This window comes from Haliaeetus leucocephalus, unplaced genomic scaffold (assembly GCF_000737465.1).
Source record: "Haliaeetus leucocephalus isolate CR32 unplaced genomic scaffold, Haliaeetus_leucocephalus-4.0 Scaffold217, whole genome shotgun sequence".
NCBI classification, from domain to species: domain Eukaryota; kingdom Metazoa; phylum Chordata; class Aves; order Accipitriformes; family Accipitridae; genus Haliaeetus; species Haliaeetus leucocephalus.
In genome coordinates, this window is record NW_010972653.1 from 6,444,900 (window position 1) to 6,457,233 (window position 12,334).

The 12,334-nt window shown below is 36.3% G+C and overlaps 1 protein-coding gene across 3 annotated transcripts in view; it reads left to right on the plus strand.

The window, feature by feature from the left end:
- KIDINS220 (kinase D-interacting substrate, 220kDa) overlaps positions 1-12,334 on the plus strand; it is an 80,385-nt gene that overhangs the window by 33,831 nt on the left and 34,220 nt on the right. For all 3 annotated transcript variants that reach the window (XM_010566696.1, XM_010566697.1, XM_010566698.1), the window contains exons 18-22: positions 741-881; positions 1,532-1,775; positions 1,944-2,032; positions 3,074-3,218; positions 7,239-7,401. In XM_010566696.1, coding sequence (XP_010564998.1) covers positions 741-881; positions 1,532-1,775; positions 1,944-2,032; positions 3,074-3,218; positions 7,239-7,401 — 782 coding nt within the window. The remainder of the gene's footprint in view (positions 1-740; positions 882-1,531; positions 1,776-1,943; positions 2,033-3,073; positions 3,219-7,238; positions 7,402-12,334) is intronic.

Below are 12,334 nucleotides of genomic sequence, written 5' to 3' on the forward strand. Positions count from 1 at the left end.
GTGTTTCTTGACAATTGTTTTTTGAGTGGTATTTATCTGGCATAACTTTAGCTATTTAGGAGTTAGGTTCACCCTTTGCAATCAAAGGAGAGAAGTGGGTATTTCTGGAGAGTTATTCATATGACTTATGTCATCATAATGTGCACATTCAAGATGAATCTAGTGATGAATAGATCAGATTTTAATGTCTGCCTGTTACGTGCTGAAATTAGGGCGGGGAATTCCACCTTTGTTTCTAAGGGTAGTTGTTAAATGTGTAACTTAATGTTGAAAAACTTAAAAAAATCTTCAGATTGCATATCCTGAATAGGAATAAGTGATAGCATAATTTGCTTGGCTGGAAGGCAGATAGAAAATTTTAGTGTGCATTTTATGCAAAGCAATTTTTGAGGATTCAATGAAGCTACAAATACTCTTTTGTTTACTCTTGAAATACTGTTTTACAGTGCATAAATATTACTTTCTTCTTAAATACCACTGTAGTGGAATTTAAATAAGGATAGTTTGTTACATTAAAGTGGAATTTGCAGTTCTGTACATTTTTGTGCAAATAGGAAATTAAAATTTTGAAAGTGGCATTTTAGGACTTTCACTTTGGGTATTTATAAAGTGTTTATTTTTGTAATCTTATTGAAGTATTTTTGGGACAAGTAGCAATCTGCAAAAGTAATGATATGCGTTTTTGTGAGTTTTAAGTATTATAGAGATGTCTTTTCCTTCTTTGCTTTTAATTTTTATAGGTTTTGAAATGTGAAGTGGAACTGATGGCCAAAATGGCAAAAACCATTGACAGCTTCACTCAGAACCAGACGAGGCTTGTTGTAATTATTGATGGATTAGATGCTTGTGAACAGGACAAAGTTTTACAGATGCTTGATACTGTGAGTTGGATTATTTTATAAAGATGATCTCTGGATCATCTGGATGATCTCTTCCATAGATGAGTTCAGATACATACAGTTATTGTGTATTTTCTATAGAAAGAAGGCATGTATGCAGAGTCTGTTTGTTGTAGTCTTTTAACGTTTGTGTACATAGGCATAACTGTAATACTAAGAGCAACAGGTTTTAAAAGTTGAAAATTAAATCTCAGTAGGACTGTAAATGTTAATACTTGTGGAAAGTTTTGAAATAATCAGATGTAAATTATTGAAAATTAATATCCTGTTGAAACAAACTTACAATGTTTGGAGAGTTTTTCATACTTTTGAAGCACTTTAGATGAAAATTACTTAAATGCTAAATATTTGTGGGGGCTAGGACATTACTGCGTAATATCTTCTTGGTGATGACTTCCACTGTAACTACTACCACTAATTTATCAAGTATGCTTATTTCTAATTGTGGATAAGTTCCTAACACTAGATATCTCCTGTTGAAGAAACTGACATCTTTATATATCTCTCATCCTCTCAAGCTTATAACTTGAACGGAATGAATATAAAATGTTGAGTCAGATGTTCAAATGATCCATGGTTACTATTAATTATTAATTTATTATTAACAAGGTGTACTGTCTACTTTTTTACAGGTGCGAGTCTTGTTTTCAAAAGGCCCGTTTATTGCTATTTTTGCAAGTGACCCACACATTATTATAAAGGCTATTAACCAGAATCTCAACAGCGTTCTACGTGATTCAAACATAAATGGACATGATTACATGCGAAACATAGTCCATTTGCCTGTTTTTCTGAATAGCCGAGGACTTAGTAATGCAAAAAAACTGATGGTAGCTTCGACAACCAATGGGGATATTCCTTATACAGATAATGCAGGTAAGGTTATGCAGGAGGATGATATGAAAGTTACAAAACCAATGTTCCAAAAATCTGGTTTTTGGAACAAACTATTTAAGTAATTGGCAGATCATCAGTGTTACTTTATAGATCAGTCAAATGTATATGAATGGAGAAAATGCCTGCCTTTTGTTTTCCTTTCAGTAGGATTGCATGAAGAAGTTGACAGGAGAGTTTCTCAGAACAGTCTTGGAGACATGACCAAGCTTGGTAGTAAAACTGCTCTCAATAGGCGGGTGAGAAAGATTTTGTTTGTTTGTTAGGGCTTGGGAGGGGCAGGGGGGAGTTGTTTGTTTGCTTTACTAAATGGAGATACTGGTAATACTTTTTTCTTTTCTATTCTTTTTTTTTCTTTCACATTTTTGATTATGTCAACTTGGAAGACTTAAACCAAACCATTCTTATGAAATTAGCATAAACCATGTAAGAAAAGTACATTCTTAAATCAGTAAATTGATGATCGATCAAAGGGAAAAAAGTTTGCTTGCTCACTGAAGTGTTCTTTTCCACAAATACTTAAATTCAACTCTGTGAATGCTGAGATGATACAGCATGCTGGTAGTAATTATGATCTATGTATGTATGTATATTTTGGATTTTTGTGTATAAGCCTGGTATCACTTGATCACAGGGTGCTGCAACAAGGGGCAGTAATTAAGCAAATCAAGGAATTCAGAATATTATAGTACTAGACTTCTACTGCAACACGTCCACCACACTTTCTTTCCTGCTTTCTGTTCTGTTTTTCCATCTTTACGTAAAATCAGAAAGTGGTTGAATAAAAGGCATCCAGGAAGTAGTGAAAAGCAGCACAGAGTCTGAGGATTCTGAGGTTTTTGAGCTGCCATAGGGTAGAGACTTAGGGAGTTTTGTAGGAAAGGGACCTGATGTTCACTTTAATTTTAAAATGTAATTAGTAAATGGATGGCATTAACTTTTTGTAGAGACAGTAGGAAACGATGATGGCAATGGTGAAATTAGTAACCTTTTTACAAAATATCTCACTGTGTCACTCTATTTTGCTCTCTCAGAATTGGCATGCAAGTAAAATGTGTAACTCTTACCAGTTCTTGGTTTACATGGAAATCATGTTCAACCGTTACACAGCTAAATCAGAATTAAATTCTCGTAAATATTTTTATGGTATTTCATGTCAACCTCACAGACACATATTCACAAAGGTTCTAACTTTATAATCAAGTAAAACTGAAGTATTTCAAATACATAAAAGTTTTTAATACTAATCAGTATTCCTTGCTTTTTTGTGTCGTTATCAGGATACTTACCGAAGACGCCAGATACAACGTACCATTACCCGCCAAATGTCTTTTGATTTGACCAAGCTGTTGGTTACAGAGGATTGGTTCAGCGATATCAGTCCTCAGACCATGAGGAGATTGCTAAATATTGTATCAGTGACAGGTAAGTGTGGCATGTTTTGTGTATAGTAAACAGTATTGTGTTTTCGTTGCTTGTAGTTTACACTCAGACCTTTTAGTGTGTAAACTAAATTTAACAAGTCAGTCCATGTGTTGATTTTGAAAATCCTTCTGAAGCAAACTCTTCTAGAGTGCAAGCATAGACTATTCTATGTAGTATTTAAAAAAAAAATAATAAAAAATTGTTTGTTGTTTCACTAACTTCATTTGGGAGGCAAATGATTCCAGTTGACATTTTTAGGAAGTTTTATATTTTTTTAATTTTGAAGTGGTATAATAAAAACATTTTTCAATTTTGTAATACTCTAATGCGAACAAAGCTCGTAGTGGTGGTATCTTAACAGGTAAACTGCGAGGCAAAACCAAGTATGTATCCTTTACATTTTTGCTATGGATATTTGGAGTCTTTTTTCCCTAAATGTTGTCTGGGACTGATGAAAACATTTTATGACCTGTTTTCCTTCAACAAAACACAATCAAGACATTGGTATCTTTGAGGTTTAAAAACTGGAAACAACTGGAAAAGGACTTATGTAAGTCTAATAGAATCATGTTTCATGTAGTAAGTGAATGGGGAATGATTATTTACTGTCTTTTCTATTACAGACACTAAAAGACACTGAACAGCCTTACAGCTAACTGATTCAGAACAAACAAAATGAGTTACTTATCACACTGCATATAGTTAAGTGCATAACTCTGCAACAGTATCATATGGACGAGGGAAGCTTATGTGGATTCAGAAACAAATATCTGAAAAGTAAAATTCATCAAGTGCTAAAAGAAAGCAAGCAATGAACCACAAATCACCAGGGGATATTATTTTTCCCCAGGTTCTGAAGCTTCTACACAAGCATTTGCTATTGTACAGTATGAGGCTTCTGGGCAACTTGGACCTTACTCAGTATTGGCTTGATCTTTAACCAGGAAAAAAATAGCCTGGCAAAAGCTTGAGCTTAATGTCGGTATCCTTATCTCATTTTTGTGTTGATGTGAAAACCAATACCAGGTTTTGTGAAAGAATCAAATTTCATGTTTTCTCTGTTCCAGGCTTTGTATTGTGAATGTTTATAATGAGGGTGTGGACCCTTGTAGAAAACTGCCAGGCAGAAAACTTACCAGGTGCTAGTGAAACACTTTCCTACTATGAGGGTGACTAAGCACTGGCACAGGTTGCCCAGGGAGGTTATGGAGTCTCCATCCTTGGAGATATTCAGAAGCCATCTGTACATGGTCCTGGGCAAATGGCTCTGGGTGGTCCTGCTTGAGCAGGAAGGGTTGGACCAGGTGACCTGCAGAGGTCCCTTCCAACCTCAACCATTCTGTGATTCTGTGAAACAAATACTATTAACAGTTTCTAGGACTAACTGGAAAATGTAAGGGTTTCACAGATATGTCAAATATATTGTCTTTAATACTTAAAAATATTTTAGTACTATCCAGCATGCATATTTCGTGTATTAAATTAGGTTTGTTAGATAAGATGGGATGCAAACAGGAGGGTTAGTTCAGGAGAACTTCTTGCCACTGCTAAGCAAGGTTATTGGCTCATAAAATAATGAGTAGCATAATGATTGAAGAGACAATAAATAGTTGTTCCCCTACCTACGGCTGAGTTTAGGAAAGGACAAATAGTGCTTTTAAAATTTGAAATAGCTAGTTGGAAAAACATTGCATTTACTATACAGGTATTTCTGCTTTTGTTTTGTTTCTTTTCTTTATATCTAGACTTGTGTGCAATTGTAGCTTTCCCATTGACCCATTAGAGATCAGTGGTGTCTTTCAGAAGAAACAGTGCACCTTTGAGCTCTTCCCTAACAAATTGACCCTAGTTACAGCTTCCTACGTTACACTTCAAGGAGGGTCTTGGAAGATGACATTAATCCTATTCTCTACAGCTCCTGTGCTGTAGAACTTTTCTCCTGAATACAATGGATTACCTTTTATGCTACTTCAGCTCTTTTAATCTAAGTTCCTGGTTTTATGATAAAGGATCTTAGTGAATGATGAGTAGTACTACACTGTACAAATGGAGAACAAAGTGAATATTACTGTGTTTTGAGGAAAAGAGTTCTGCTCTTGTTTGTAGTGATTTCAACATTAACCAAATTATCACAAGCTCTGGGTTATGTTAATGAAAATAGAATCTCTAAAACTTCTGATTTCCATAAACCTAATAAAATTTGATTGCTAGGAAGACGACGGTACAATTCTACCAATAACACCAGCAATAAAAGGTTATGTTAAATGACCTTTGTCATTTCTAGAAATATGACCTATGTCTTTCTACGATAACATATAATGCTTAAGTAAAAAAATATTCTTAATTTTCTAATGAGAGCTGTATCATTTGAGAGAGAGAATTCTAGGAAGAAAACTTTCACAGATACAGAAATATCACAGTTGCCTGCAGGCAACAGGTATCAAGGATGGATTCAACAGATTTGGCATTAAATTCTGCATCGAGTTATTGTAGCCATATTGCCTACACTGGGTGCAGTTCAGAAATCAGCCTGTCTCTATTGCACAGTACATAGCTGGAGCTAAGAAACCTGTTGCAACCACCTCAGGTCTCACTTAGAGTGTTTGCTTTACCAATAGATGCACAGAGTAATAGTACTGGGCAAAATTGAACTGATTCCTGCTGATCCATTTGGTTGCAGAAACCTGCTACAGCATTATTGATGCTGCATCCACTGCCCAACTTAACATTGCATTTGGGAGTACTTATTTCCAGCACGTCTCAAGTAGGTGGGACTGTTTCAGGTCTGGTACAGTGCCGAGGTGATCATCTCAGTAGGAAGTATGATACAAGGACACAGTTGTATGTTTCTGAGCTGAGGTTCAGCTCTATTGAACCAACCTGGGTAACACAGAGGGGTTGGCTGTCTCTGCAGTTCCATTCCCAGTAGTATTTGCATAGTTTGGATTGACCTAATTTACCTTCACTGAGGTTATGAAGAACTAAATGTAAATGCTGTTCCAAATTACATAAAATAACCCATGTCTTATTTTCTGTTCCATTAACTTAATGCTAGTACCATTAATAGAAGAGTGTTAATGTGTCGTTTTCCCCATTTTCCCCTGCTATTTCCCTTTTTTAGTGATCATTCATATATGACAACAAACCTAAAATTCTGAGCTAATCTTTTAAATAAATGTGCAGTCTTTTAGCAGTGTCATTACAATTTGTAGCATGAAGTGTCTGGTTTTGTCAAATTATAGTGCAGATGTGAAAGTATAACAAAATCACAAACTGTTAGTTATAAAAACAAACAAACAAGAACACTTGTTTGCAAGAACACTTTTAGTGTACTATAATCTGTGGTTATATATGATGATTTCATGAGCCGAGCCTTCAGGCTGTAAGTTACACGTCATCACCAATATTAGTAATGCAATTCTAGAAAATGTGCTAGAACTTGAAATTCATAAACTGTAGCATTAACTTTTTCTGTTTTTTTAAATAAACTTTATTTGTTATTCATACCTTGCCTTATTAACTTAAAACAGTCTTTTGTTGATAGCTTTGAATTTTACTTTATTGGCTATTGAAGATGGCAGTTGTATGCTTAGCTTGTTTTGACCATATTTCCTATGTCAATGCACAGAAGGTCTTTCACAGTTATTAGCATGATTTTTGTGTTTAGATTGAGAAATAAATGCTGTGTGAAATTCTTTATTGAGTTTTGTTAAAGTAACTTAAGATTCACCTGTAACAGGATGATAGTAATTAGCGCTTAACCTGGAGCTGAAGTTGACAATTCTGGAGAGTCTCATGTTCTAAACAGTATTTGCAAGAATTTTTATTAGGTTGTCAAATGATATTTTTAGGTGCAACTTGAGATGATTTTGAACTTAGCTAGCTAAAAATATAATACCAGAAAGTTCACAGATCAGGTTAAGGGACTTACATAGCTGTTACTTTGAGGAAAAAAAAAGATATCTTTCAAAAGCAAAAAAAAATCCCTTGTGTTTCTTCCCTCCTTCCCTGTTACATTAGGTCGTTTATTGAGAGCTAATCAGATCACATTCAATTGGGATAGACTGGCCAGTTGGATCAATCTCACAGAGCAGTGGCCGTATAGAACATCATGGCTCATACTGCATCTTGAAGAGACTGAGGGTGTTCCAGATCAGCTGACTTTAAAAACCATCTATGAGAGGTAAGTGTTATTCTGGTAATGGTGTGCACTTTCTATTATTAAAATAGTGATCATTATTAATGATTATTAGACTAACATGGCTTTCAAACAGCTACCAAGTTGTAATCTAAAATTCCCACAATCTTATTCTCCTCTATTAAATTTTGGAAACTTAAATTACTTTCACTGCTTATTAATGCACCACATACGAATGTGTGCTTTATATTAAAAACAAAGAGATTTATACTGGAATTCTTTCACAGATAGTTAGCTGTGCTTCTGTCTCTTGATGTAATTTTCATCTCTACCTTGGCCAAACTAGAAGTTGGTTTTTTTTCCCTATTTAGAAATCTGAACTAAGCTCTGCAAAAACTGCCTTTACTGGTAAAGATCTCTGAAGGTTTGGTACTTAGCAAGTGTGCTTGCAGTTACAGAATACAAAAGTGAAGCACTACTTGCTCCATTGCTGATACAAGTTGCTGTCCAACAGTGCTGTCTAGGTATTACAACTGGGAGTAAATGGTCCCTGTGTTGCCAGTGAACATGCCTTTCCAGCACCTGGTTGCTCATAAGAAAGGACCTGTGGATTGTGAAAAGTGACCTGATGACAGTGGGAGGAATGGAAGAGAAAGAATGTGACTGGGAGTTGGGCCTATAGGGAAAAAAACAGAATCTGAGAATGAAAGTCAGTAAGAGGAATGAAGGGTTTGACTTGCATAAGAAATAACTGAGATCAGATGGAAAGAACAGCTGAGGTAAAGAGGGAAGACTGGGATTAATTGAACAAGTTACCAGAAAATCTAGAGACTTGGCAGGATCCAGGGAAGGAACAGAAAGGAGAATGAACTTGAACAGAAAATTTTGGGAAGGTGCCCTGCACTAAGAGTCAAGGAATGAGAGAACTGGATGAAGGTCTGGGATGGGCTGGAAATTATTGAAGTGTTGAGAATGGAGTTAGGATTGATTGGGAAAGATGACTGGTGTGAGTTGTATTAGGAAAGGAAAGTCGAAGTGAGGTTAAGATCTGAACACGGAGAACCGGAAGGTAGAGGGACAAGGGTGGACCGGGCGTGATGAGGCTGAGGATTGAAGATGGACAAAGAGGGCAAGTAGTAGACTGGAGTGGCTTCAAGTTGCGGGGTTGTTTCTGAAATACCAAACTTAAGAGGTAAAGAAGTACGTGATTAGAAAACACTTTCTCTAGAGAATGGATCCAGTTTCTGGGTTTTGCATTTCCTCTGCGAGTGCAAGATACCTGTGAAATCATAGATAAAGTAATGGGAACCTACCTCTCCATTGTGGGTTCACATGGCTAGTGTCACAAATGTTTACGTGATCAGGTAAGTACAATAATTCAGAATCATCAGGGATTCCCTCTCCTGTTATGCTTTCTAGTACCCTTGCTGTAAATATTTCTAACTTCTCTTTATTTAGATTTTCCGTATGGCATGTTTCACAATTTTATATTTTCAGTATTTATCCAACAAACTCATTACAGCCTTTTGATTATTAGCATCAACAGTAATAAATCACTTTGGAGTGATCAAAATCCAAAGCTATCTTGAAGATGTAACAATGTTTATGTTTTCTGATAAACCAAAGGCGGTATTAGAGACCTGATTTGTTCTCATAAATGGGTACTAGTAATTCCAGTATAAACTAATGTTAAATCTGTAGTAAACCAATGTGAAGAGAAGGAAAGGACAGTCACAACTGAATGTGAATGACTTATTTGGGTTCTGGATTATTTGTCGTTAGTACAGACAGTTGAGCTGTTGACATTCAGTGCCAACTGGAGTGTGTCAGGGTTTATTAGTTCTGGTGTGGAGGAGATGCATAACTCCTGCTATGCTGTTGTGCCTCTTGCTATGCAGGTTGTGTTTGGAAGTAATATAGCCACTAAAGTAGAGTGTCAATTCATAATTGACAGTTATAAATGTATAGATAAATTTATAGTGTATAAAACTAGGATCTGTAATAAGAAACAGTGAAGAACCCTGTGCCATATATTGGAAAAGGGAAGGTGATGATCTTCTTTGAAGTACAGCTGTTGGTATTCTACCTGCGATACCAGGAAAACAAGGAAAAGGAAAAGACGACCAATATTCAGGATTCTCTGTTTAGCAAAAAAACCCAACAGGATTATTTGATATGAAAATGATAAAGCTACAAAACTGAGTTTCTTAAGGTTCATAATAGTAACATTACTGTATGTTCAGGAAGAGAATTGATGTGTCTCAGGCACTTCTGTTGAACCTGTGTAAGGCACTAAATATATAACTCTACTGATGTAGTGACAAAGCTGAGATCTCATCTGTCTGGTGATATGGGTGATCATCTCTACTTCATGCTGAATATGAAAAGGTCTGTGAACTCTTCTCTGAGATTATCTAATGCTCTAAAAACTCTGTTTTATCCAAAATAATCCTTTTTGTGTCATTGTTATTCTTTTTATCTACAGCCGTTTGAAGTCACTTGGCTTGAATATCTGTTTCTGTATCAGTTCGAAGTAGAGTATTTAGTTTAGTTCCTCTTTTAAAACTTCAGTTTCTGTTTTCTAAGGTTTTCTAGTTTATAGAGCAGCTTTCCCATTTGGAGTCTCATGAAAAGATACCAGATTTTGATACTTTTATAGCTTCCATTCCTATACTGAGTTTGTGTTACTTCTTCCCTGCCTTTTATTCTGCAAGGATTTTTTTTTATTTTGGGGTTTTTTTGGTCCTTTAGAACAGGAGCAAGAATATATTTTCCTAGTACTGAATAGTTTGTGTCAAACTACTTTTTATTTTGACAGTGCAAATTCTTCTTTGGTTTTGCTGCATTTCTGAACTCTAAGTGTGTCAGGGGAGAGGGGTCTGCTTGGACATCTCCCTTGGAATAAAGAAATCTTGCAGGTTCTGTGTTAAGTGTAGGAGTTTCACTCTCAGTCACATTCTCTATATAAGGAGAATGCTTTGATATTACAGTTAATTTCCAGCTTTTAAAATATCATGTGTTAAAAAGCTTGTGAATTACCAGGGTTCCCCTGCAGTGAGAACTTTCTGTTGCCTTCCTCTTAGCTGCTGATTGTGCAGGGCAGAGGGTTAACACAACAGCTGGATCTCTTAGAGGTACCTTTGGCTGAAGAGTTAGAGTAGATAATTTGTGTGTGCACTGAGGGAATGACAAGTGGTAATAAACCCGATGTGGTTTTACTGCTGTATCTTTGGAGGCACATCGTAACCAGCTCCATATTGCCGCTACTGCTGATGCTGTAGAAGCGCGATTCTGTGCGGGAGTTCGGCGCGGTACCTGTGTGTACGGTGGGGCTGTGACGGCAGGTGGCACTAGCAGAATGGCTGTCTGGCCAGCGTAGCTCTGACTGCTTCTGTTTGCTTGTTTGGCTTAGGATATTCTGTATTCATATTTAAAGTTAGTGATCTTTTTCACTAGGTGCTTTGTTTTTCCGTATTTCAAAGAATAAGCAATACTTTCACAATGTAAAAAAGTATAGTAAAATGGAAAGAATCAAGTAGTCAAGCATTAAGAAATGAAGGAATAAAAATAGTCTGCAGTTAATTCCCCTCTGCATATGCATTATGATATATGATTTATATGATCATATGCTATTTTGTACCCATAAGATTCCTGTCTTGTAATGTCCAGAATTTAATTTTGCAAACTGTACAGACAGGCTGTGTAGTAAAGGGGAGGGCCATTTTCTGTCACATCTCGGTGCTATCTGTTATAGTGGAAAAGAACGTAATAGCAAAGCTAAACTAAGACAACTGAAAGCTGCTCTAGAACTCTTTGTCAGAGTTTGTGTGATGCTGGACTAGTTAACTCTATTGTACGTTTCACTTGGACAGCATTTTTGCCTCTGTTGGGAGGTGGTATAGAGCTTATGGCTCTGTAGGCTGGTGTTAGTAAGTGCTCAGTGTTCAGAGCTATATCTAAAGCTAGTGGGAGCTCTGCTTTCAGGAGGTGGAGTACTCTGAAAAAAACCTGGGTATCTCAATTTGGTTATTAAATAAATTTACCTATATCTCTGTGCTTCAATTTGTTATTTAAAAAAAAAAGCTAACTAATATATTCTTATTGTGAAGGATTGTTGGGGAAAGTAAATTTGCGAGTGCTTTTCTTTAGATGCTATGATGGATATGGAAGATAGTATTGATGAGTATGAAACCAGTTCTGTCAGGAGGAGTGTATCTTTACTGTATTATACTATGCAGAGATGGTAAAACCTCTTGAATGTTACATTGGCAACATTTTCCCAGGGTCTCAAAAAAAAACCCCCAAAACCAAAAACAACCACAAAATTAGGCTTCAATCTGTGGCACAGGTACACCTCTGTGAACAGTCTTTATGCATTGGAGTCACTTAGTCTTCTCTCTTAGTAACAGGTAGAGATGCTACGTTGTAATTCTTTTGTAGAGGGGAACAAGCCCATTCTTTGTAATGGTGTCACATTTTGAAAATAAAAAAATGCTGAGCCTGCATTGTTGGCTTTCGTTCCAGATTCTGGAGAAAAATGTCTGCTCTTCTTACTACCTTAAACTGACTTGCTGTATGATCTCACTTCTATCCTCTGACTTCTAGCTTCTCTCTTTGCTGGTCTGGATCTTTGCTTGGTTTAGCTTCCAGTTGGTATACTTATTAGTACCAGTATTTACTCCTTTGGGTATATGTGTTGCCTTTTCAAGTCATCTCTCATCATCAGGATTTTCGTGTTTTCTCTCTCCTTGCCAGGCTAAGCTCCCAATTTTGATTTCTTGTCTATTGTGTTCTCCTTCCCCTTTCGTGTTTAGGTTGTTCTGTGGTCAAGCACACTATTGTCATTACCTACCTCTCTATCCTGGTCTACTTTAATTATTTTTACCATTTTATTTATAATTGTGACATGCAGTTAATATTCCTCTACACTTAAGTTGTGCTGCGTTCTCCTCCATGTTGCTGTAAAGAGTCTTGCTAA